This window comes from Heptranchias perlo, chromosome 9 (genome assembly GCF_035084215.1).
Source record: "Heptranchias perlo isolate sHepPer1 chromosome 9, sHepPer1.hap1, whole genome shotgun sequence".
Lineage (NCBI taxonomy): Eukaryota > Metazoa > Chordata > Chondrichthyes > Hexanchiformes > Hexanchidae > Heptranchias > Heptranchias perlo.
In genome coordinates this window covers 26,670,650-26,695,527 of record NC_090333.1, presented here as the reverse complement: position 1 = coordinate 26,695,527, position 24,878 = coordinate 26,670,650, and the positions used below count along the sequence as shown (strand labels likewise).

General features: G+C 45.2%; 1 protein-coding gene across 1 annotated transcript in view; it reads left to right on the top strand.

The window, feature by feature from the left end:
• LOC137324888 (vitamin D3 hydroxylase-associated protein-like) overlaps window positions 1-24,878 on the top strand; it is a 64,429-nt gene that overhangs the window by 25,426 nt on the left and 14,125 nt on the right. The window contains exons 9-11 of the mRNA XM_067989581.1: window positions 3,548-3,673; window positions 11,331-11,428; window positions 17,703-17,802. Of these exons, the coding sequence (XP_067845682.1) occupies window positions 3,548-3,673; window positions 11,331-11,428; window positions 17,703-17,802 (324 nt within the window). The remainder of the gene's footprint in view (window positions 1-3,547; window positions 3,674-11,330; window positions 11,429-17,702; window positions 17,803-24,878) is intronic.

Below are 24,878 nucleotides of genomic sequence, written 5' to 3'. Positions count from 1 at the left end.
CTGAAGACTTGTGCTCCAGAACTAGCTGCGCCTCTAGCCAAACTGTTCCAGTACAGCTACAACACTGGCATCTACCCGACAATATGGAAAATTGCCCAGATATGTCCTGTCCACAAAAAGCAGGACAAATCCAATCCAGCCAATTACCGCCCCCTCAGTCTACTCTCAATCATCAGCAAAGTGATGGAAGGTGTCGTCGACAGTGCTGTCAAGCGGCACTTACTCACCAATAACCTGCTCACCGATGCTCAGTTTGGGTTCCGCCAGGACCACTCGGCTCCAGACCTCATTACAGCCTTGGTCCAAACATGGACAAAAGAGCTGAATTCCAGAGGTGAGGTGAGAGTGACTGCCCTTGACATCAAGGCAGCATTTGACCGAGTGTGGCACCAAGGAGCCCTAGTAAAATTGAAGTCAATGGGAATCAGTGGGAAAACTCTCCAGTGGCTGGAGTCATACTTGGCACAAAGAAAGATGGTAGTGGTTGTTGGAGGCGAATCATCTCAGCCCCAGGACATTGCTGCAGGAGTTCCTCAGGGCAGTGTCCTAGGCCCAACAATCTTCAGCTGCTTCATCATTGACCTTCCCTCCATCATAAGGTCAGAAATGGGGATGTTCACTGATGATTGCACTGTGTTCAGTTCCATTCGCAACCCCTCAAATAATGAAGCAGTCCGAGCCCACATGCAGCAAGACCTGGACAACATCCAGGCTTGGGCTGATAAGTGGCAAGTAACAATGGCGCCAGGCAATGACCATCTCCAACAAGAGAGAGTCTAACCACCTCCCCTTGACATTCAACGGCATTACCATCGCCGAATCCCCCAACATCAACATCCTGGGGGTCACCATTAACCAGAAACTTAACTGGACCAGCCATATAAATACTGTGGCTACAAGAGCAGGTCAGAGGCTGGGTATTCTGTGGCGAGTAACTCACCTCCTGATCCCCCAAAGCCTTTCCATCATCTACAAGGCACAAGTCAGGAGTGTGATGGAATACTCTCCACTTGCCTGGATGAGTGCAGTTCCAACAACACTCAAGAAGCTCAACACCATCCAGGACAAAGCAGCCTGCTTGATTGACACCCCATCCACCACCCTAAACATTCACTCCCTTCAACACCGGCGCACAGTGGCTGCAGTGTGTACCATCCACAGGATGCACTGCAGCAACTCGCCAAGGCTTCTTCGACAGCACCTCCCACCTAGAAGGACAAGAGCAGCAGGCACATGGGAACAACACCACCTGCACATTCCCCTCCAAGTCACACACCATCCCAACTTGGAAATATATCGCCGTTCCTTCATTGTCGCTGGGTCAAAATCCTGGAACTCCCTTCCTAACAGCACTGTGGGAGAACCGTCACCACACAGACTGCAGCGGTTCAAGAAGGCGGCTCACCACCACCTTCTCAAGGGCAATTAGGGATGGGCAATAAATGCCGGCCTTGCCAGCGACGCCCACATCCCATGAACGAATAATATTTTAAAAATCCCCATATCACTATTGCTCTCCTGACCTTCCTCCCCACCCCCACCCCCCCCACCCCCCCCCAATACAGCTGAACCACCACGGTGCTGTGGATTTGGCTCTGGCAGCCCTCCCCAGAGAAACCCTCACCCTCACCAGTAATCAGGTTAGCGAGTGAAATGCACTCATGGGACTCCTGCACTACCTGCCTTGTACTCCTTGTCTGTCTGGCGGTCACCCAGTCCCTCTCTGCCTGCACTCTCTTAAGCCACGGGGTGACCACCTTCTGAAACGCGCTCTCCATGAAACTCTCAGCCTCACGGATGAAGTGCAGTGACGCCAGCTGCTGGTCAAGCTCCGAAACCCAGAGCTCGAGATCCTCCAGCTGACGACACTTCCTGCACCTGTGGTTGTCCAGGACACGAGATGCGCCCTGGAGTTCCCACATGGCACTGGATGTGCATTCGACGGGACTGAGGTGCCCTGCCATGCCTCAATTTAAGGAGTCTTACAACACCAGGTTATAGTCCAACAGCTTTATTTGAAAGTAAAGCTGTTGGACTATAACCTGGTGTTGTGCGACTCCTTACATTTGTCCACCCCAGTCCATCAACCGGCATCTTCACATCATGCCTCTATTTATTAGATTACTAACTAAACCAAACAGAAATAAACTAAAGACATAAAAAAAACCACTCACCAGCTACTCACCAATCAGCTCCTTCCCTTGTGCTTATGTCACTTTGGGCTTTTTCTCCCTGACGCTCCCGCTGTCCCGCTCTCCTCTTCTGCCCCTGCTGCTGCTGCTCTCGGGCCTGAAACTCCTGCCTCTTTTATAGGCCGCTCTCCTCTTCTGCCCCCGCTGCTGCTGCTCTCGGGCCTGAAACTCCTGCCTCTTTTATAGGCCGCTCTCCTCTTCTGCCCCCGCTGCTGCTGCTCTCGGGCCTGAAACTCCTGCCTCTTTTATAGGCCGCTCTCCTCTTCTGCCTCTGCTGCTGCTGCTCTCGGGCCTGAAACTCCTGCCTCTTTTATAGGCCGCTCTCCTCTTCTGCCTCTGCCGCTGCTGCTCTCGGGCCTGAAACTCCTGCCTCTTTTATAGGCCGCTCTCCTCTTCTGCCTCTGCTGCTGCTGCTCTCGGGCCTGAAACTCCTGCCTCTTTTATAGGCCGCTCTCCTCTTCTGCCCCTGCTGCTGCTGCTCTCGGGCCTGAAACTCCTGCCTCTTTTATAGGCCGCTCTCCTCTTCTGCCGCTGCTGCTGCTCTCGGGCCTGCAACTCCTGCCTCTTTTATAGGCCGCTCTCCTCTTCTGCCTCTGCCGCTGCTCTCAGGCCTGCAACTCCTGCCTCTTTTATAGGCCGCTCTCCTCTTCTGCCCCCGCTGCTGCTGCTCTCGGGCCTGAAACTCCTGCCTCTTTTATAGGCCGCTCTCCTCTTCTGCCGCTGCTGCTGCTCTCGGGCCTGAAACTCCTGCCTCTATTATAGGCCGCTCTCCTCTTCTGCCTCTGCCGCTGCTGCTCTCGGGCCTGCAACTCCTGCCTCTTTTATAGGCCGCTCTCCTCTTCTGCCTCTGCCGCTGCTGCTCTCGGGCCTGAAACTCCTGCCTCTTTTATAGGCCGCTCTCCTCTTCTGCCTCTGCCGCTGCTGCTCTCGGGCCTGAAACTCCTGCCTCTTTTATAGGCCGCTCTCCTCCCCTGCTGCTAAAAAAAAAACACACACATATTTTTAATCTGTAATGAATACTTAATGATGGAGTGAGTCTTGCTCATCATATTTCTGACAATTTAACTTCTATCATTGTAAACTGTAACTAAAGCTGAGTCCTGAAAAATAAAAATTACCTTTGATAAGAGACATTCTGTTTGTATTTCTGCCAAATGCAGGTTAAAAATAGGCACGTTGTAAATATTTATTCCTCAGTCCAGTTAATCATTGATGTAGCAACTTAATCGAAACAGAAAACACTGAACACTATGTATCCCTCTTTTTATAAGGTTCTGAACTTTGGGGCTTTTTGTAAAAAAAAACTCTTAAAAAGAATTGCATCTTAATAATTACTTTTTAAAATTATTTTTAAGCTGTATTCCAACATCAAACCACTGAGGATAGGTTATTTTGAAAGCGATGGATACTGGATCCCCACCCCCAGCATGAAACGTGCCATCATGGAAACCAAACAACTCCTGGAAGGAGCTGGACACACGGTGTGTTTACTGAACCTCGAAGGGAAGGGGGAGGGTAAGGAGGGATGATAGAAAAAAATTGAGCAGACTAAGAAATTATTAATTTTTAGCTCATTTTCCTGCCCAACAAGGAGACTGGAAACACATATTTGAAAGCCCGGGGGGAAAAAAATCTTTTTTTTAGTGTTCTGATATATTACTGCATGCAGTGAAAGGATGCTGCAGAATTCACCATTCAGTGAGTTCCTAATTTTGTCTGACATGTTGGGTAAGATACGAACATAGAAAATGACGGGCAGAGAAAGATCATTTGGCAGAGCTTGGCCCATTTTCCCAGGCACCTGATCTGCTGGAAAAAAGTTGTTCTCTTCCACAGTCCTAACACTTGGACACATCTTTGTATCATCTGCAAACTTCTATCCTGCACAACCATTGCCCCATTTTCATCACTAACTCTTTGTACCCCAGAAAATCAATTTCAAGATCATTGTTTTCACAGAGATGCCTCCATGGCCTCGCTCTAGACTGGGAACTCTTCTCCAGCCCTAAGACCTGGCTCATACCCTCTGTTCCTCTGTTAGCTATTCTTTTGCTTCACCCATCAGAGACTGATCTTTTAACCACTATGCTTCTTCACCTTGGAATTCTGTTCTAAAATCAATTTGCCTTGCTGTTCTTTCACTGCTTTCAAAACACTCTTTTAAAAACCTATCTCATCAAACATGCCATCAGTCTTCAATTTTTTTGAAGCCTGGGATTGTTCCCGTGAACTGGAGGCAGGCTCATGTGGTGTCTTTATTTAAAAAGGTGAGCAAGTAAGAACCTGGGAATTAAAGGTCATTTGATTTCACATTAGTTATAGGCAAGTTCCGAGTAGAAATTATTAGAGATGTGCTGTGTTAAGAATTGGAAAGTCTTTAGGGAATCCTAACATGGCTTTTGGAAATAAAGATCCCGTATCATCAACTTGTTGAATTTATTTGAATCAGTCACAATGTTGGTTGATGATATTAGCTAGGTAGATATTGTATATCTTGATTTCCTAAATGCTTTTGATAAAGTGCTGTACAGATGGCTGTTAAATAAGATTTAAGTTGGGATTGACAAATTTTAAACTGGATTGTAAACTGATTTGCATACTAATGGTTGCAAGTCTGCTTGGGGTTCAGTCACTGGTAGAATCCTGCAAGGATCCGTATTAGGACCGTTGCTCTTCATCAGCTGTACCAATGATTTGAAGGAAGGCATCAGTAATACAATGCCTAAATTTGCTGATGACATTAAGGCACTGATTTTGGAGGTGGCAACACAGTCAAGGACTTAGGAGAGGAAAGGGAGGTTGGAGATGGGGCGGCAGTTTACAAGGGCAGAGGGGTCAAGGGTGGGTTTTTTGAGGAGGGGTTGATGACTGCAGATTTGAAGGGGATGGGGAACAGTACCTGAGGAAAGGGAACCAGTAATAATATCAGCTAAGATGGGGCAGGAAGGGAAGCTGGGTGGTCAGCAGTTTGGTGGGTATAAGGTCGAGGGAGCAGGAAGTGGGTCTCCTGGTTAAGCTGAGCATGGAGAGGGCATGAGGGGAGATAGGAGAGAAACTAGAGAAAGATGCAAGTCCAGGGCTAGTGCAGGGGGGAACTGTAGGTTAAGTTTGGCTTAATGGGCTCGGGAAGGGAGGGAAGCAACAGGGGCAGCTGAAGGGATGGTCTCAATCTTAGCGACAAAGAAGTCCACGAGCTTCTCACACTTGTTGGAGGTGAGGGTGGAGGAGGCAGGGGTCAGCGATTTAAGGAGGGGTCACCATTGACCAGAAACTTAACTGGAACAGCCACTCAAATACCGTGGCTGCAAGAGCAGGTCAGAGGCTGGGTATTCTGTGGTGAGTGACTCACCTCCTGACTCCCCAAAGCCTTTCCACCATCTACAAGGCACAAGTCAGGAGTGTGATGGAATACTCTCCACTTGCCTGGATGAGTGCAGCTCCAACAACATTCAAGAAGCTCGACACCATCCAGGACAAAGCAGCCCGCTTAATTGGCACCCCATCCACCACCTTAAACATTCACTCCCTCCACCGCCGACGCACCATGGCTGCAGTGTGTACCATCTACAGGATGCACTGCAGCAACTCGCCAAGGCTTCTTCGACAGCACCTCCCAAACCCTCGACCTCTACCACCTAGAAGGACAAGGACAGCAGGCGCGTGGGAACACCACCACCTGCATGTTCCCCTCCAAGTCACACACCATCCTAACCTGGAAATATATCGCTGTTTCTTCATCACCACTAGATCAAAATCCTCCAACTCCCTACCTAACAGCACTGTGGGAGTACCTTCACGACACAGACTTCAGCGATTCATGAAGGCGGCTCACCACCACCTTCTCCAGGGCAATTAGGGATGGGGAATAAATGCTGGCCTTGCCTGCGACGTTCACATCCCGTGAATGAATTAAAAAAATAGATGGTTTGTTGTGGAGAAGAGAAGATAGGGATTATCTTTGCATTCCTGAATGATCCTGGAATAGTGAGCAGTTTTGGTAGAGGAGAGCAGGACCCCATAGTGCTTTTTGTGGTCCAGCCAGACTTGGCGATGAATGGCTAAACCAATTGTCTGCCATAAACGTTCAAGTCTGCGTCCCTTGGACTTAAGGGAGCGGAGTTAAGGGCCGCACCAAGGGGAATGACCATGGTGAGAGAGAGTAATGGTTTTAATGGGGACAAGGTTAAGAACATAAGAACATAAGAAATAGGAGCAGAAGTAGGCCATCCGGCCCCTCGAGCCTGCTCCGCCATTCAACAAGATCATGGTTGATCTTCTATCTCAACGCCATTTTCCTGCACTATCCCCATATCCCTTGATGCCTTTAATATCTAGAAATCTATTGATCTTTGTTTTGAATGTACTCAATGACTGAGCCTCCACAGCCCTCTGGGGTGGAGTATTCCAAAGATTCACCACCCTCTGAGTGAAGAAATTTCCCCTCATCTCAGTCCTAAATGGCCTTCCCCTTATTCTGAGACTGTGACCCCTGGTTCTAGACTCCCCAGCCAGGGGAAACATCCTTCCTGCATCTACCCTGTCGAGCTCTGTAAGAATTTTATATGTTTCAATGAGATCACCTCTCATTCTTCCAAACTCTCGAGAATACAGGCCTAGTCTACTCAATCTCTCCTCATATGACAATCCCGCCATCCCAGGAATCAGTCTGGTGAACCTTCATTGCACTCCCTCCAAGGCAAGTATATCTTATCTTAGGTAAGGAGACCTAAATAGTACACAATACTCCAGGTACGGTCTCACAAGGCCCTATATAATTGCAGTAAGACATCTTTACTCCTGCACTTAAATCCTCTTGTAATAAAGGTCAACATACCATTTACCTTCCTAATTGCTTGCTACACCTGCATGTTTGCTTTCAGTGACTCATGTACAAGGACACCCAGGTCCCTTTGAACATCAACATTTCCCAATCTTTCACCATTTAAAAAATACTCTGCATTTCTGTTTTTCCTACCAAAGTGGATAACTTCACATTTTTCCACATTATATTCCATCTGCCATGTTCTTGCCCACTCACTTAGCCTGCCTATATCCCCTTGAAGCCTCTTTGCATCCTCCTCACAACTCACATTCCCACCTAGTTTTGTCATCAGTAAACTTGGAAATATTACATTTGGTTCCCTCATCCAAATCATTGATAATAGATTGTGAATATCCGGGGCCCAAGCACCGATCCCTGCGATACCCCACAAGTCACAGTGTGCCAACCTGAAAAAGACCCGTTTATTCCTACTCTCTGTTTTCTGTCTGTTAACCAATTCTCAATCCATGCCAGTATATTACCCCCAATTCCATGTGCTGTAAATTTGTTCACCAACCTCTTGTGTGGGACCTTATCAAAAGCCTTCTGAAAATCCAAATACACCACATCCACTGGTTCCCCCTTATCTGTTCTACTAATTACATCCTCAAAGAACTCCAATAGGTTTATCAAACATGATTTCCCTTTCATAAATCCATGTTGATGCTGCCAAATCCTATTATTATTTTCTAAGTGTCCTGTTATCACATCCTTTATAATAGATTCTAGCATTTTCCCTACTACTGATGTCAGGCTAACATGTCTGTAGTTCCCTGTTTTCTCTCTCCCTCCTTTCTTAAATAGTGGGGTTACATTTGCTACCCTCCAATCTGCAGGAACCATTCCAGAATCTATAGAATTTTGGAAGATGACAACCAATGCATCCACTATCTCTATAGCCCCCTCTTTCAAAACCCCGGGATGTAGATCATCAGGTCATTGAGATTTATCGACTTTCAGTCCCATTAATTTCTCTAGTACTATTTTTTTTACGAATACTAATTTCTTTCATTTCCTCATTCTCGCCAGACCCTTGGTTCTCTGGTATTTCTGGGAGGTTTTTTGTGTCTTCTTCCGTGAAGACAAACCACAAAGTATTTGTTTAATTTCTCTGCCATTTCCTTATTCCCCATTATAAATTCTCCCGTCTCTGTCTGTAAGGGATCCACATTTGCCTTCGCCAGTCTTTTCCTTTTTACATACCTATAGAAGCTTTCACAGTTCGTTTTTATGTTTCTCGCTAGCTTACTCTCATATTCTATTTTCCCTTTCTTTATCAATTTCTTGGTCCTCCTTTGCTGAATTCTAAAATGCTCCCAATCCTCAGGCTTACTGCTTTTTCTGGTAACTTTATATGCCTCTTCCTTTGCTTTAATATTATCTTTAATTTCTCTTGTTAGCCACTGTTGGACCACTTTTCCTGTTGGGTTTTTGTGCCTTAAAGGAATATATATTTGTTGCAAATTATGTATTAATTCTTTAAATGCTAGCCATTGTCTGTCTACCATCATACCTTTTAATGTAGTTCCCCAATCAACCACAGCCAACTTGCACCTCATACCTTCGTAGTTTCCTTTGTTTAGATTTAAGACCCTAGTTTCGGATTGAACTACATCACTTTCAAACTTAATGAAGAATTCTATCATATTATGGTCACTCTTCCCTAAGGGCTCCTTTACAACAAGATTATTAATTAACCCTTTCTCATTGCACAATACTAGATCTAAAATAGCCTGTTCCCTTAGTTGGTTCCTCAACATACTGATCTAGAAAACCATCTCGTATACGTTCCAGGAATTCGTTCTCCACAGTATTAGTGCTAATTTGGTTTGCCCAATCTATATGTAGATTAATGTCTTCCATAATTATGGTATTACGCTTGTTACATGCACTTCGAATTTCCTGCTTTATACCATGCCCTATATTACCACAATTATTTGGTGGCCAATAAACAACTCCCACCAATGTTTTCTGCCCCTTGCTGTTTCTTAGCTCCACCCAAACTGATTCTACATCTTGATCTTCTGAGCCAAGATCCTTTCTCACTATTGTACTGATCGCATCCTTTATTAACAGTGCTACCCCACGTCATTTTCCTTTTTGCTTGTCCTTCCTAAATGTTGACTATCCTTGAATATTCAGTTCCCAGCCTTGGTCACCCTGCAGCCACGTCTCTGTAATGGCAATTAGATCATACCCATTTACTTCTATTTGTGCCGTCAATTCATCTACCTTGTGCGAATGCTGCGTACATTCAGGTAAAGTGCCTTTAATTTTGCCTTTTTAATATTTTTTCCTATTTTGACCTTATTTGCTGCTGGCCTTTGTTTCCGCTGCCTTCCAATTTTACTTACTACTTTTCTGCCTTCCACTTCCAGCTTTGTTACTCTCCCTTCTGAATCTCCTCTCAGGTTCCCATCCCCCTGCCAAATTAGTTTAAACCCTCCCCAACAGCACTAGCAAACCTCCCCGCAAGGATATTGGTCCTGGCCCTTTTGCTGTTGAGGTCCCTGTTGAGGTTATCAGTGGTGGAGGTGAGGGTGTGATTGAGCAGATCGGTAGCTGCAGAAATGTCCTGGTGAATGGAGGGCTAGACATGTAGGAATTTGAAAGTGCCGTTGTAAGTGACTTGGGGGAGCGTTTTTTCCAGGGGCGAACAAAGAAGAAAGTGGGGTTGGGAGGGGTAACGGGGCGGTGGGTGGAGAGGGATACAAGGAAGTGATTGACATAATGGGAGTAGGGAAGTCGTGGGAGCAAGGTCGAGGGGGTGGCTGTATCTATGGGTAGGGGAGTTTAGATGGAGGGAGAGTTTAAGGGAGGATAGGAGGGCAGTGAACAGAGGATGAGAGTATGATGAGTTGAGATCGAGGTTGAAATCATCAAGGATGTGAAGTGGCTCAGTACAGAGGCTGAGGGAGGAAAGGAGTGAAGGTATCTCAGTGAGAAACTTGGCGTAGTACTTGGGTGGGCGGTAGAGAACGAGGATTTTAAAGGAGAGGTGAGAGGGGTGGAACAAGATGAGATGGTCAAAGGAGGAGAAGGTGCCAGAGGAGTAGGGGGACAGACCAAGGTGTGATTTAGTTTTAAGGGCCATACCGCCACCGCGGCGTTCTGGGCGGGGCAGGTGGTGCAAGATATCGTCAGGCGGAGAGGCTTCATTAAAGGGGAAAGTGTCATCACCTGTCAGCCAGGTTTCCATCAAGGCCATAATGTCGAAGCAGTCATCCACAGTAAGCTCGTGGATGGCAAGGGCCTTGTTCACAGGTGAATGGACATTCTGGAGGGAGATGCGGAAAGGGGTGGTGATGGCTTATCTGCTGGCAGAGTCCACAGGGTCAGTGGGCACGCTGGGCGAGAGAGTAGGATGGGGTAGTTGGGGTTGCTGCTTGTAAGAATACAGCGCCGAGTGCTACGATGGGCCCTTTGGAGGATGCCAAGAGAGGCACAGAGGGAAGCTGTAGGTTTATCTAAGAGGGAGTTAAGCCTTGGACGGCGGCAGGAGAGTAGGAAGATCGAGGAGTGCTGAAGGATTGGGGTAGAGATTTTGGGGCAGGGTATCCGAGAGGGGAGAAATGAAAGGAGGCATGATGACAGGAGAGAAGGGTGTGGGAGGAGTAAAGAGAGAAAAAGAAAAACATTTTAAAAAGGGGGAAATAGAAGCGATGGGCTCGGGTCCGGAGCGGCAGTTTACCAGAACACTATTTCTGTAGCCTTATACAAGTTATTATTATTATTCAGGAATGATGGCACAGTTTTCCCTTGTTTAGCTTACACTGTGTTTTGGAAGCCAGGACAATGATTACTGGGACTGTGCCAATATTTACAGCAAGCACTGGTGACTGTGTCAGTATTTTCAGGTAATCCGTACCGAAAGGTTTGAAAAGCACTCCCAGTAAGTTTCAAGAGTTCATTGCAAACCAATTTATTTTACCAAGGTTGCCATGTGCATGTGGAATAGATGGAATCCAGCAAAGTTTCCTCATTACATGTTTTTCACTCTTCTACTTCTTTTAATGGATTCAGAGGCTGCAAAACCAACCAGAAAGGTATAAATTGGCCCATAGTTCAATTTTTTTCAGGAATATTTCCGTTTTCACCCTATTTGCATGATTTTGAATTTCCCATTGATATTCTGTATTCTTTCAGAGAAATTTGTAATTTCCATGTTCTAAATTTCAGGCAATGCAGGACCTTGAAATAGGATTATTTATTTAAAAAGCTTGGAGTGTCTGTTTCTTTTTGTCTGCTCCTTTGTCAGTCAGTGCCTTCACTTTAATACACCAAACAGCTTACCCTTTGTCTCTCCCTCTTTTCAGTTGGTATCATTCACACCGCCAAAAATGTACTATGCTATGAACGAACTAATTTTTAAGGGACTTCTTGCAGACCATGGTGCTACACTTGTAGAAAACCTGTAAGTAAGTTCAATGGTTTTAAATGTAGAAGCACTGACTCACAGTTATTGACACCTGACATGAAATCATTATCTGCTTTTATTTCATTTTGTATGCAACAGGATTATTTGTGAGGGGGGGGGGATTAACCCCAGAGTGAATTGGGTGTGTTAACTGGAGTCAGAAAAGATTTGTAAATAATAAAGTAGTTTCTATGCTTAAAGTATATTGGACAAATATCAACACTTTGGTTTGCTTAGGACTTGTATGTCTTTTTTTAAATGCACTTTAATTTTCAGCTCCCTCACACCATCAGTCCCACAGTCATTCACTGTTTAAAGTGTGTACATTTCAACCAAATTTAGAAGAGTGGGCCACCCCCATCAAACAATCCTATATGCTGTGCTCCACTTATGACTGACTGGTTTGCCTAGAAAATCAAATGAACCTGACAGATGCATGCACTAGAACTAAGCATAAGCAACATGCCTATTTTTCCTTTGGTTTGACCTGATAAGATTATTTATTTGTCTGGACAAACTACATATTCTATGTTGTGCTGTCCCAGGCTGTTGATCCTGCTGTCTCGGTCCTTTACATGCTGTCTCCACTATGGGTCCCAGAAGGTCAATCTCCCACTGTTCTATGTCTCTTAGGACTGGAGGGTAGCCAATGAATCACCGTTCAAGAAAGAATTGAGAGAAGGATAAACTGGGTACTGTCAATTAGTTAGTTTAACATCAGTTGTGGACAAACTCTTAGAATCCATAATTCAAGCTAAAATTAGTGAACATTTAGAAATGCATGGGTTAATCAAGGGCAACCAGCACATGCCTGACAAATTTAACAATTTTTTTGAAGAAGTAATCAATTTGATAGACAAAGGGAATGCAGTAGATGTGGTGTATGTGGATTCTCAGAAAGCATTAAGCCCAGGAGGCTTGTTATAAAATTCTCGAGGATTTCATTTTCACATCGTTCACCTGACGAAGGAGGTAGCCTCCGAAAGCTTGTGAATTTAAAATAAAATTGCTGGACTATAACTTGGTGTTGTAAAATTGTTTACAATTGTCAACCCCAGTCCATCACCGGCATCTCCACATCATAAAAATTCAGGGTCATGTTATGAGATCAAATGAACCAACATGGACTGTAAGTTGGCCGACAGATAGGATACAATGGCCCCGATATTTACAGGGAGGTGGGGAGGGAGTGGGGTTTGAGGGGGGTGGTGGGCGGGGTGGTAGCAGCCAGGAAACCCGGAAATACTGATAATGTAGAATTCCTGCTGAATTTAACAGCAGGACCTCATTTGAATTTTTTTTCTCCATTTCCCAGCTGGCAGCCGGCCAGATTGAGAGGCAGATAGGAAGTGATGTACACCATAGGGCAGTGTTAGGTTCACTTTAGTTCTCAGTATATATAGATGATTTGCACTTGAGCATAGGGAGTAGGATATTAAAATTAGCTGATGGCGCACAAAGTTACAGTTTGGCAAATAGCGAGGATGACTGTAAAAGACTTTAGCAAAATACGGACAAGTTAGTGGAATGGGTAGACAGAAGCAATTTAATGTGGATAAGTGCGAGGTAATACGTTTTGGAAGTAAAAATAAGAATCGGGAGTATACATTCAGTGGAAGGATGCTGAAGGGTGTAGATGAACAGAGAGACCTAGGGGTTCAATTAAAAAAAATATAGATAAAGCCATAAAAAAGGTATATAAGGGGTTAAATTGGATAACAATCCATGATTAACCTGCCCCCGGTGCATCCTGCGCAGGCAGGATAAGACATTCACCCTGCCTGTGGATATACCTGACAGCGGCGTTGAAAACTAGGCCTAACATTCAAGGAAATGCGTTCTTTCCACCAGCAGGGGGAGCCCCAATCTCTTAAAGGGAGGATGTCTCTTAAAATCTGTTTAAGATAGCCGGTACCCGTTGTTTGCTAAAAATAACAGTCTGCTGTCTGAACGGAGATCAGACATTGCACACATAAAACACAAATGCGGCTCCCGTCCCTATGTTTACAAACTGCTAAGTTATGTTAAAGCATTGAATAAAGGTTGCGCACTACTAAATCGCACATCCACCAATCTGCCGATCTGAGTTTGTACCAGGCTTGCGAGAGCGCGTGCACCAAGGTTCTCTGCAGCTGCACTAGAGGCTTGGCGCAAGAGGTGGACAGAAGGAGGGACATCCTATATCCGCGGCGGGGGTTGGGGGGGGGTGGGCTAGTGGCCCTCCAGACATATGCCCAAAAGGCAGTGGGAGGCAGCGGGGGACGAAGTCAATGGCAGGTGCACAGCAAAGGAACATGGATGCAGTGCAAGAAGAAGTTCAATGCCTTGACACGAGTGGTCAAGGTGAGTGCGGTCAACCGTCAAGTGGTGTCTCCTACCAACTGCACCACTAGCCGCATCCACTGCTCCACGCACTACACCCCTCATCGCCCACGTACTGACAAACTCTTTCCATCAGTACTCAACTCTTCCAATCGGTTGCTTCCTCTCACCCTTACACATCACCACTGTGCAAGCCGCCCACCCACAACTCACAGGCCACACACAATGACAGTTATTCAACCATGACAGGCACATCACCCGACACACATCCCGCTTGCTTGCAGGAGAAGGTGGCACATAACAGGAGGCAGGCAGTGGCATTTAGCCCCTCGAGCCTGTTCCGCCATTCAATGAGATCGTGTAATCTGTGACCTAACTCCATATCCCTCTACTCCGCCTTAGCCCCATATCCCTTAATACCCTTGGTTCACAGAAATCTATCAATCTCAGATTTAGAATTCACAATTGAACTAGCATCAGCTGCCATTTGCAGAAGAGCGTTCCAAACTTCTCCCACCCTTTCCTTGTAGCAGCGTTTCCTAACTTCACTCCTGCATGCCCTGGCTCTAAATGTTAGGCTATGTCCCCGTGTCCTAGTATTCAAGTGTAGGAGACCTCCAAAAACAGTTACAATGCATCAGCAACCAAAAGCAATAATCCAGCCACTAACCTGTAAATCCTGCATGGTCCCTTTAAATAGCGCTGGTGGGGGGTCCTCCAGGCACTCTGAGACATGTTCAGATGGTCGTGGTTAAGACTGTGCGTTGAGTTGAGTGTTAAGTCCCAAAATGGTGTCCATCGCTTTAAATCAGTGTTGCACACTAATTGTATCCATTTTCTCCTTACTTTACATACTGCCGACGTTCGTTATTTGCGCATGCGCTAATACCTATACCAAGATGGCGTCCAGTCACGTCGCACTAGAAACGTGCATGCACAGCCATGTCACCATCTTGGCACTTCAAGAGGCTGCATAGCGCCAAAACAATGGGCGCTACACGGCCCAATTTCTAGCCCATAGAATTTTAGGCTTTATATATGGAGGCAGAGAGGGTGAGAGTAAAGAATTAGATAAAGTATTTTCTAGGAGTTCAGCAGAACAGGAAGATCCTTAAAGAAGGAAGAATTTGTAAAATGTCTCTTACAATGCCAATTTTCACTCCACCTCAGTGATTGCCAAGGCATCTAACTCCAATGTTTGACAAGTTAATATGAAATGAATGTTGAGTGTTGCTTTGAAAGTAGCTCAATGCCAGGATTTCATGTTTTAAGTGGTACAAGATGGAAAAGGGGACAAAGTAATAATAAAGTTAACCCTATGTATTTCCCTCTATGTGCTCAGTGTATGTGTTCGGTATTTTTTTACTCTGGTGCTTCCCCTTGGTGACCGTGTATGTTTTGTGTGTTCCTTCTGAGTGCTTCCCCAGTGGCAGGAGTAAATAAAATGACCAGTTGTTGGCCTCTTGGCATTGAAGTGGTTCTGTACTTCTATCTGCCATGTCATGATATAGCCCTGCAACCACTTGCGCCACATCTGATACTGTGGCAGCTGCTCTTGCCCACTTTCTTGGGCACATTTTATAATTTGGAAAGGGAGGGGGGAAATATGGCATCACCCAGAGAGGGAGCAGCCACATCCGTGCCTACCCCAGCCACGCCCCTGTTGATGGTCACTTTCTCAGCATGTCCTTCTGAGGCAGGTGTTTGAGGCATGTATACCCTTGGTATCCCAGAGCACAGTTGTAGTTTCCATCCATGAGAAGGGGGAGCATACTGAGCCTGAAAAGTGTTGAAAGATCTCATTGACATAGGTGGCCCTTAGAATCATAGAATCTTACAGCACAGAAGGAAGCCGTTCAGCCCGTCATGCCTCTGCCGCCTCGCTGTTAGAGCTGCCCAATTTAGTCCCACACCCCAGCTTTATACCCATAACCCTGCAAATTAGTCCTCTTCAAGTACATGTGCAGTTGCCATTTGAAAGTTCTGTTATGTGGTACTTATCAAATGCCTTTTGTAAGTCCATCTGCAAGATGCACTGCAGCAACTCGCCAAGGCTTCTTCGACAGCACCTCCCAAACCCGCGACCTCTACCACCTAGAAGGACAAGGGCAGCAGGCGCATGGGAACAACACCACCTGCACGTTCCCCTCCTGACTTGGAAATATATCGCCATTCCTTCATCATCGCTGGGTCAAAATCCTGGACCTCCCTACCTAACAGCACTGAGTGACTTCACCACACGGACTGCAGCGGTTCAAGAAAGTGGCTCACCACCACCTTCTCAAGGGCAATTAGGGATGGGCAATAAATGCTGGCCTTGCCAGGGACAGCAACATCCCATAAATGAATTTAAAAGAATACAACTTCTACTGCACTATCTTCATCAGCCCTTATTGTTGTTCTTCAGATGACTTGGAAACCTACTGACTAATCAGAAAGGAACAGGCTGCATTTTGCTTTCATGTGGAATATGAATGATATCTCAGTGTCGTAAGGCTCAGGAAACCCACTTACATTGCTTTCATTGATTTTTATAAAGCTTTCAACCTTATGCATTGGAAGCCATGGGTGTACATGGACAAATCTTGGATTTTAACAGGGTGTGTACTCCAGCTCCAAGATCCATTCAAGATGGGGCAGATTCACTGAACCTTTCTCTCCCAAAAGAGGTGAGGCATGGGTGGCCACTGGCTCCATCCTTCCTTGTCTTCATCAATGATAGTTTGAATGGCATTGTAAAGGATGGATTTGAAGTGTCCCAGATATTTCTGAAGGAATCGCGATGCTCTTTTCACAGACGATATTGTGTTGGCAGACTCACCTCGGGTTGTAATGCACTTTCCTCTCTACTTGAATAATGGGCCAACCAATGGGATTTGGTGTTGCATGCCCTGAAGCATGGTATTTTGTTTGCATGGTTCAAAAGGGAATCTTGTGGTGGATGCAATTTCATCCTGGAAAGAGGAGTGAAGGACATTATGGTATTTCTTGTAATTCTTCAAACACAGCAAAGTCCCAATGCAGATTAAGCTTGCGTGATATCAGACATGTGTTAAAACCATTCTCCTGCATGTTTCAGAACTTCTAGGCACGCATTGAAAGGGCTTCCTTCAGCTTATGTGTGACATCCAGGACCTCTTACTATTTACATTATTATATAATTCAGCTATGGTATGTACAGTCCTGCTGGGTAAAGTTCACTATGTATTGCCTTCTGATCGTACAAAAATCAAGAGCCAATTAATTTATTAACTACTTTATTTTAATATTAAAAGTATCTGTAACCCTTCCAGAATAATAATGTCTTTAAAGGCAAAATTACAGTATACTACAACATGCTAGAAAATGTAATGTGTGAATAAAACCATCAGCATCCCCCAGAAGGGGAGGGGGTGACTCCTGATTATCAGGGAATAAACCTTGTCTTTTCTGTGCTCACTCCTCCTTTCAGAAATCTCTAAATCTGCCAAAGCAAAAACTGATTCTTTGGTATGCTTTAGTTTTTCCTTCACTACAAGTGATGGAATATTGGGTGTATAAGCAGCTTAATTTATGGTAAGCTCATGTCCCTCTGCACTGTCAGTGCAGCCATTTGTTTATCACATGTCCTAGGCAATGCCTTTGGTTTACAATTATAACAAAAAAACAGGCCGAATTGTGAGGTTTCAGCCCCAAAACACAAATAAAAATGCTGAAATATCATTTAATAAAAATAGAACAATTTATTCAATCATCATAAAGCAGTAGCCTAGCAATAGACCTATATTTAGGGCTGTTTTTGAGTTGTTGTTTTGAGTTGTCAGCTTTTTTGAAAAATCTAGGATTTACATTTTAATATTACAAATATTATGAGTCTCTTAGTCTTCAAGTAGTGATCTATCTTATTTTTACAAACATGCGTACATAATGAAAAGAATTAATGGCACTTAAACCTGTTTGAATTTTCCAGAAAAGGAGACATCATTGATCCTACTTTGAGGCCTCAGATTTCCGCATACATTATGCCTGGAGCAGTGAAAAAGATCTTGTATTTTCTTCTGAAGCCTTTTGTAAGTATACTAGCTCTCTCATAAATTGGTTGGCGGGGGGGTGGGAATCAAAAACACATGAGAAATGTATGTGCTGGGCAGACAGACGCTGCGTCAGGATGTTTGGGTGGTGTCTGACAGGACCATTGCTAAGATTGTATAATGTGAAGGGAATTCTATTTTTAAGTATATGGGTTCAATCCTAATCAATTTTATCCAAGCAAATGAGCTGTGATGGCTTTTAGAGGTGAACAATCTAAGGTGATGGGGAGGTACGGTAGTGCAGTGGTCGGCTGATTGATGGAAAATGGAGACTCAGACAGCTGCCATCTTGGCCCTGGAGGCCAGTGTTGAGAGGGGTTTCCAGAGCGGCACATCACTCCTGCACTCTGTTCTCGTACAGAGCCATAGGAGTGCTGAGGCTCAGTCCCAAGAGAGTGGCCTTGGCTCCATTGGCGAGGCGCCTGCGGTCCACTCTCAAGATGACAATATGCCTGCTCCTTTGTCACCCACTCTGCCACTGCCCTTGTTAGTGCCACATTGCCAGCTTGGCCAGGATGTAGCCGGCCCCTCAAGGTCCGGAGCTGCTCGAGGTTGCGACTATGGCCATCTGAAGTGTCCTCAACAGAAGTTTAGTAACCTTCCACCTCCCAAGCTGTAGCCACTAGGGATACATTTTATCGGAGCACTAGGATATGTAAATGAGCATACAGGACAGGCACTAAGAGGTTTTACAAGGGTAATTCTTAATTATTGCTGTGAACTATTATACACAGATGAAATTGAGTTGTTGGATGAACTTTTTTTTCTGCATATGGTGTTGGTTTTAATATTTGTAGTGAAGCGAGGACAAGACCCATAAGGCTGGATTAAAGGAATGCAATCAGATGGTGGTAGTCAGGATAGTGGTGATAAGGATTGCGGGACTGTTGGCATTTTGGAATGGGAGGGATGGTTTACGTGAAGCACTCTTGGATGAGCTGCTGGGGCACTGGTGGTCGATGCTGCTCATGCCCTTCCTCCTCTTTATGTTACTGCTGCTCCTACTACTCCACCTCCTCCTCCTCCTGCTCCACTTCTGCAGCCCAGATGATGATAAGGGCTGATTCCTCATGATGACAAAGTTGTGCAGCGTGCAGCAGACAGCCACAAATCTGGAAACACGGTCAGAGCTGCAAACGGCCCAGGCACCGACGGTCTGCTCAATTATATTTCTGTTAGCGATATGATTCTCAATGTAGTCATGCTCAGTGGCTGTGCCAGGGTTCTTTACAGGAGTCATGAGCCATGTCTGAAGGGATATCCTTTATCACCCAGAAGCCAGCCTGTGTCCTGACGGCCTGTTTGGAATAAAGGCAAGGAATCTTACAACACCAGGTTATAGTCCAACAGTTTTATTTGAAAATCACAAGCTTTCGGAGATTATCTCCTTCGTCAGGTGAGTGAGTGAAAGGTTCTCAAACCTTTCACTCACTCACCCGACGAAGGAGATAATCTCCGAAAGCTTGTGATTTTCAAATAAAACTGTTGGACTATAACCTGGTGTTGTAAGATTCCTTACATTTGTCCACCCCAGTCCATCACCGGCATCTCCACATCATGGAATAAAGGCAGCACAGAGGATTGGCGCAGGATGAATGAATCATGACTGCTGCCAGGAACTGATGTTAAACTAACTAATTGACGGTTACTCAGTTTATCCTTCTCTCCTTTCTTTCTTGAACAGAGATGATACATTGGCTACTCTCCAGTCTTAAGACACAATTTTCATATCTAAGGAGGATTGAAAAATTGTCAACAATCTCCGCAGACTTCCTTCAACATCAGGGCCCAGTGACTTATAGAATCATAGAAAGGTTACAGCACAGAAGGAGGCCATTCGGCCCGTCGAGCCCATGCTGGCTCTCTGCAAGAGCAATCCAGCCAATCCCACTCTCCCGCCTTTTCCCTGTAGCCCTGCAAGTTTTTTTCCTTCAAGTACTTATCCAATTACCTTTTGAAAGTCACAATTGAATCTGCCTCCACCACCCTTTCAGGCAGCGCATTCCAGATCATAACCACTCATTGCGTAAAAAAGTTTTCCTCATGTTGCCTTTGGTTCTTTTGCCAATTACCTTAAATCTGTGTCCTCTGGTTCTTGACCCTTCTGCCAATGGGAACAGCTTCTCTCTATCTACTCTGTCTAGACCCTTCATGATTTTGAACACCTCTAGTTAATCTCCTCTCAACCTTCTCTGCTCTAAGGAGAACAACTCTAGCTTCTCCACATAACTGAAGTCCCTCATCCCTGGAACCATTCTAGTAAATCTTTTCTGCACCCTCTCTAAGGCCTTCACATTCATCCTAAAGTGCGGTGCCCAGAATTGGACACAATACTCCAGATATGGCTGAACCAGTGTTTTATAAAGGTTCATCATAACTTCCTTGCTTTTGTACTCTATGCCTATATTTATAGAGCCTAGGATCCCGTATGCTTTTTTAACCGCTTTCTCAATCCGCCCTGCCACCTTCAGTGATTTGTGCACATATACCCTTATTAACCTCAACTTCTATTTTTTTTCAGAACCAATCCCTTTTCTACAGTTATTGCTAACAATTCTCTCCCAGTATACCTACATAGAATCATAGAATCATAGAATCATAGAAGTTACAACATGGAAACAGGCCCTTCGGCCCAACATGTCCATGTCTCCCAGTTTATACCACTAAGCTAGTCCCAATTGCCTGCACTTGGCCCATATCCCTCGATACCCATCTTCCCCATGTAACTGTCCAAATGCTTTTTAAAAGACAAAATTGTACCCGCCTCTACTACTGCCTCTGGCAGCTCGTTCCAGACACTCACCACCCTTTGAGTGAAAAAATTGCCCCTCTGGATCCTTTTGTATCTCTCCCCTCTCACCTTAAATCTGTGCCCCCTCGTTATAGACTCCCCTACCTTTGGGAAAAGATTTTGACTATCGACCTTATCTATGCCCCTCATTATTTTATAGACTTCTATAAGATCACCCCTTAACCTCCTACTCTCCAGGGAATAAAGTCCCAGTCTGTCTAACCTCTCCCTGTAAGTCAAACCATCAAGTCCCGGTAGCATCCTAGTAAATCTTTTCTGCACTCTTTCTAGTTTAATAATATCCTTTCTATAATAGGGTGACCAGAACTGTACACAGTACTCCAAGTGTGGCCTCACCAATGCCCTGTACAACTTCAACAAGACATCCCAACTCCTGCATTCAATGTTCTGACCAATGAAACCAAGCATGCTGAATGCCTTCTTCACCACCCTATCCACCTGTGACTCCACTTTCAAGGAGCTATGAATCTGTACTCCTAGATCTCTTTGTTCTATAACTCTCCCCAACGCCCTACCATTAACGGAGTAGGTCCTGGCCCGATTCGATCTACCAAAATGCATCACCTCACATTTATCTAAATTAAACTCCATCTGCCATTCATCGGCCCACTGGCCCAATTTATCAAGATCCCGTTGCAATCCTAGATAACCTTCTTCACTGTCCACAATGCCACCAATCTTGGTGTCATCTGCAAACTTACTAACCATGCCTCCTAAATTCTCATCCAAATCATTAATATAAATAACAAATAACAGCGGACCCAGCACCGATCCCTGAGGCACACCGCTGGACACAGGCATCCAGTTTGAAAAACAACCCTCGACAACCACCCTCTGTCTTCTGTCGTCAAGCCAATTTTGTATCCAATTGGCTACCTCACCTTGGATCCCATGAGATTTAACCTTATGTAACAACCTACCATGCGGTACCTTGTCAAATGCTTTGCTGAAGTCCATGTAGACCACGTCTACTGCACAGCCCTCATCTATCTTCTTGGTTACCCCTTCAAAAAACTCAATCAAATTCGTGAGACATGATTTTCCTCTCACAAAACCATGCTGACTGTTCCTAATTAGTCCCTGCCTCTCCAAATGCCTGTAGATTCTGTCCCTCAGAATACCCTCTAACAACTTACCCACTACAGATGTCAGGCTCACTGGTCTGTAGTTCCCAGGCTTTTCCCTGCCGCCCTTCTTAAACAAAGGCACAACATTTGCTACCCTCCAATCTTCAGGCACCTCACCTGTAGCGGTGGATGATTCAAATATCTCTGCTAGGGGACCCGCAATTTCCTCCCTAACCTCCCATAACGTCCTGGGATACATTTCATCAGGTCCCGGAGATTTATCTACCTTGATGCGCGTTAAGACTTCCAGCACCTCCCTCTCTGTAATATGTACACTCCTCAAGACATCACTATTTATTTCCCCAAGTTCCCTAACATCCATGCCTTTCTCAACCGTAAATACCGATGTGAAATATTCATTCAGGATCTCACCCATCTCTTGTGGTTCCGCACATAGATGACCTTGTTGATCCTTAAGAGGCCCTACTCTCTCCCTAGTTACCCTTTTGCCCTTTATGTATTTGTAGAAGCTCTTTGGATTCACCTTTGCCTGATCTGCCAAAGCAATCTCATATCCCCTTTTTGCCCTCCTGATTTCTCTCTTAACTCTACTCCGGCAATCTCTATACTCTTCAAGGGATCCACTTGATCCCAGCTGCCTATGCATGTCATATGCCTCCTTCTTATTTTTGACTAGTGCCTCAATCTCCCGAGTCATCCAAGGTTCCCTACTTCTACCAGCCTTGCCCTTCACTTTATAAGGAATGTGCTTACACTGAACCCTGGTTAACACACTTTTGAAAGCCTCCCACTTACCAGACGTCCCTTTGCCTGCCAACAGACTCTCCCAATCAACTTCTGAAAGTTCCTGTCTAATACCATCAAAATTGGCCTTTCCCCAATTTAGAATTTTAACTTTTGGGCCAGACCTATCCTTCTCCATAGCTATCTTAAAACTAATGGAATTATGATCACTGGTCCCAAAGTGATCCCTCACTAACACTTCTGTCACCTGCCCTTCCTTATTTCCCAAGAGGAGGTCAAGTTTTGCCCCCTCTCTAGTCGGGCCATCCACATACTGAATGAGAAATTCCTCCTGAATACACTCAACAAATTTCTCTCCATCCAAGCCCCTAATGCTATGGCTGTCCCAGTCAATGTTGGGAAAGTTAAAGTCCCCTACTATTACCACCCTATTTTTCTTGCAGCTGTCTGTAATCTCCTTACATATTTGCTCCTCAATTTCCCGTTGACTATTTGGGGGTCTGTAGTACAATCCTATCAAAGTGATCTCTCCCTTCTTATTTTTCAGTTCTACCCATATGGACTCAGTGGGCGAACCCTCGGATATATCCCCTCTCACTACTGCCGTGATGTTCTCCCTAATCAAGAACGCAACTCCCCCTCCTCTCTTACCTCCTGCTCTATCTTTCCTATAGCATCCTATAACATGATCATTTCCACTATTATGTGTAAAAACTGACACAAAATATTTATTTGATATTTTTGTCATACATTCATAACTAGATTTCCCTCTTCATCCTTGAGTTTTTTAAAATGTGTTCTTGGGGTGTGTGCAATACCGACATTTACTGCCCATCTTTAGGTGCACTGAAGGAATAAAGAGTCAGCCACATAGTGTGAAACTGAAGTCACAAGTAGGCCAGACCGTGTAGAGGTGGTAGGTTCTCTTCCCTGAAGGGCATTAATGAACCCCTAGTTGAGTTTTTATGACAATCCAGCAGTTTTCATAGATTACACATTGAATTCAATTTTATAATGGCAAGATTTGAACTCACAACCCCTGGGTTAGCTGGTTCAGCACCATAACCACTAGGCTACAGTACCCCATCCTACCCTCCCTTTAGCCATACTTTTACCTTTTTTATGCTTATAAAAGCCTTCACAATTTCCTTTTATATTATCTGCTAGCCTTTTTTCATTTTCATTTTTAGCCCCATTAAAGAAATGAATCATTTGGGATTACACAAATTATTTGTCTGACTTCATGTTCGATGACCTTGGTAAGAAGAGGTTAATCCCTAAATAATTCATTGGTGTGCTGCATTCATAGGGTGGGGCTGGTTAGGTTTACATTGTAGGTAATGTAACACTGTTCAGAGATGAGTCAACATTCTCATTTTTCATAACTCTCAAATGAAGGTGGTAAACCTTCAGCAAGCTGGTGCGGCTGCTTTCACTCTGCATACTGGCTGCTGATCTTGCCCTGACCTGCCAGCATAGGGAGTTCTTGCCCCGGCCCTGCCCCCTTCTATGTTGCTGACTTTCTAAGGGGCTCCTTAGAAGGCTTGCAGAAACCCTCCAATGTAAGGCCTGGACCCAACGGGGGAAGAATTGGATAGGGCCTGTTTTTGGACGGGGATAGCACGCGCCCGCGCCCAATGGCCACTGCACAGGCAGGACGAGACTTTCGTCAGGACTGAGGACTTACCTGCAATCGGCGTTGGAAATCAGCGTTGAACGAGGATTCTATGCAATTCTCACTTTCCACCAGCAGGGGGAAGCTCCAATCTCTTAAAGGCAGGCTGTCTGTTAAAAAAAATCTCTTAAAGGCAGCTGGTACCTGTTATTAGCTGAAAATAACAGTCTGCTGTCTGCACAGAGTCCGAACGGAGATCAGACATCGCACACGTAAAACACAGATGCAGCTTCCGTCCCTATGTATACAAACTGATGAGTTATGGTAAAACATTGAATAAAGGTTGCGCACCATTAAATCCCACATCCTACAATCTGTATGCCAGACCGCACCAATCTGCCGATCTGAGTTAGTACCATGCCTGTGAGAGTGCATGCACCAAGGTCCTCTGCTGTTGCACTAGAGGTCTTGGTGCAAAAGGTGGACAGAAGGAGGGACATCCTATATCCGCCGGGGTTGGGGGGGGTGGGGGGGGTGGAAAGAGGCCCACCAGACATATACCCAAAAGGCAGCGGGGGCCGAAGTCAATGCCAGGCGCACAGCATCATGAACATGGATGCAGTGCAGGAAGAAGTTGAATACTTTGACATGAGTGGTCAAGGTGAGTGAGGTCAACTGTCAAGTGGCATCTCCTACCAACTGCACCACTAGACGCATCCATTGCTCCACGTACTACACACCCCATCACCCAGCTACCAACAAACTCTTTCCATCAGTACTCAACTCTTCCAATCAG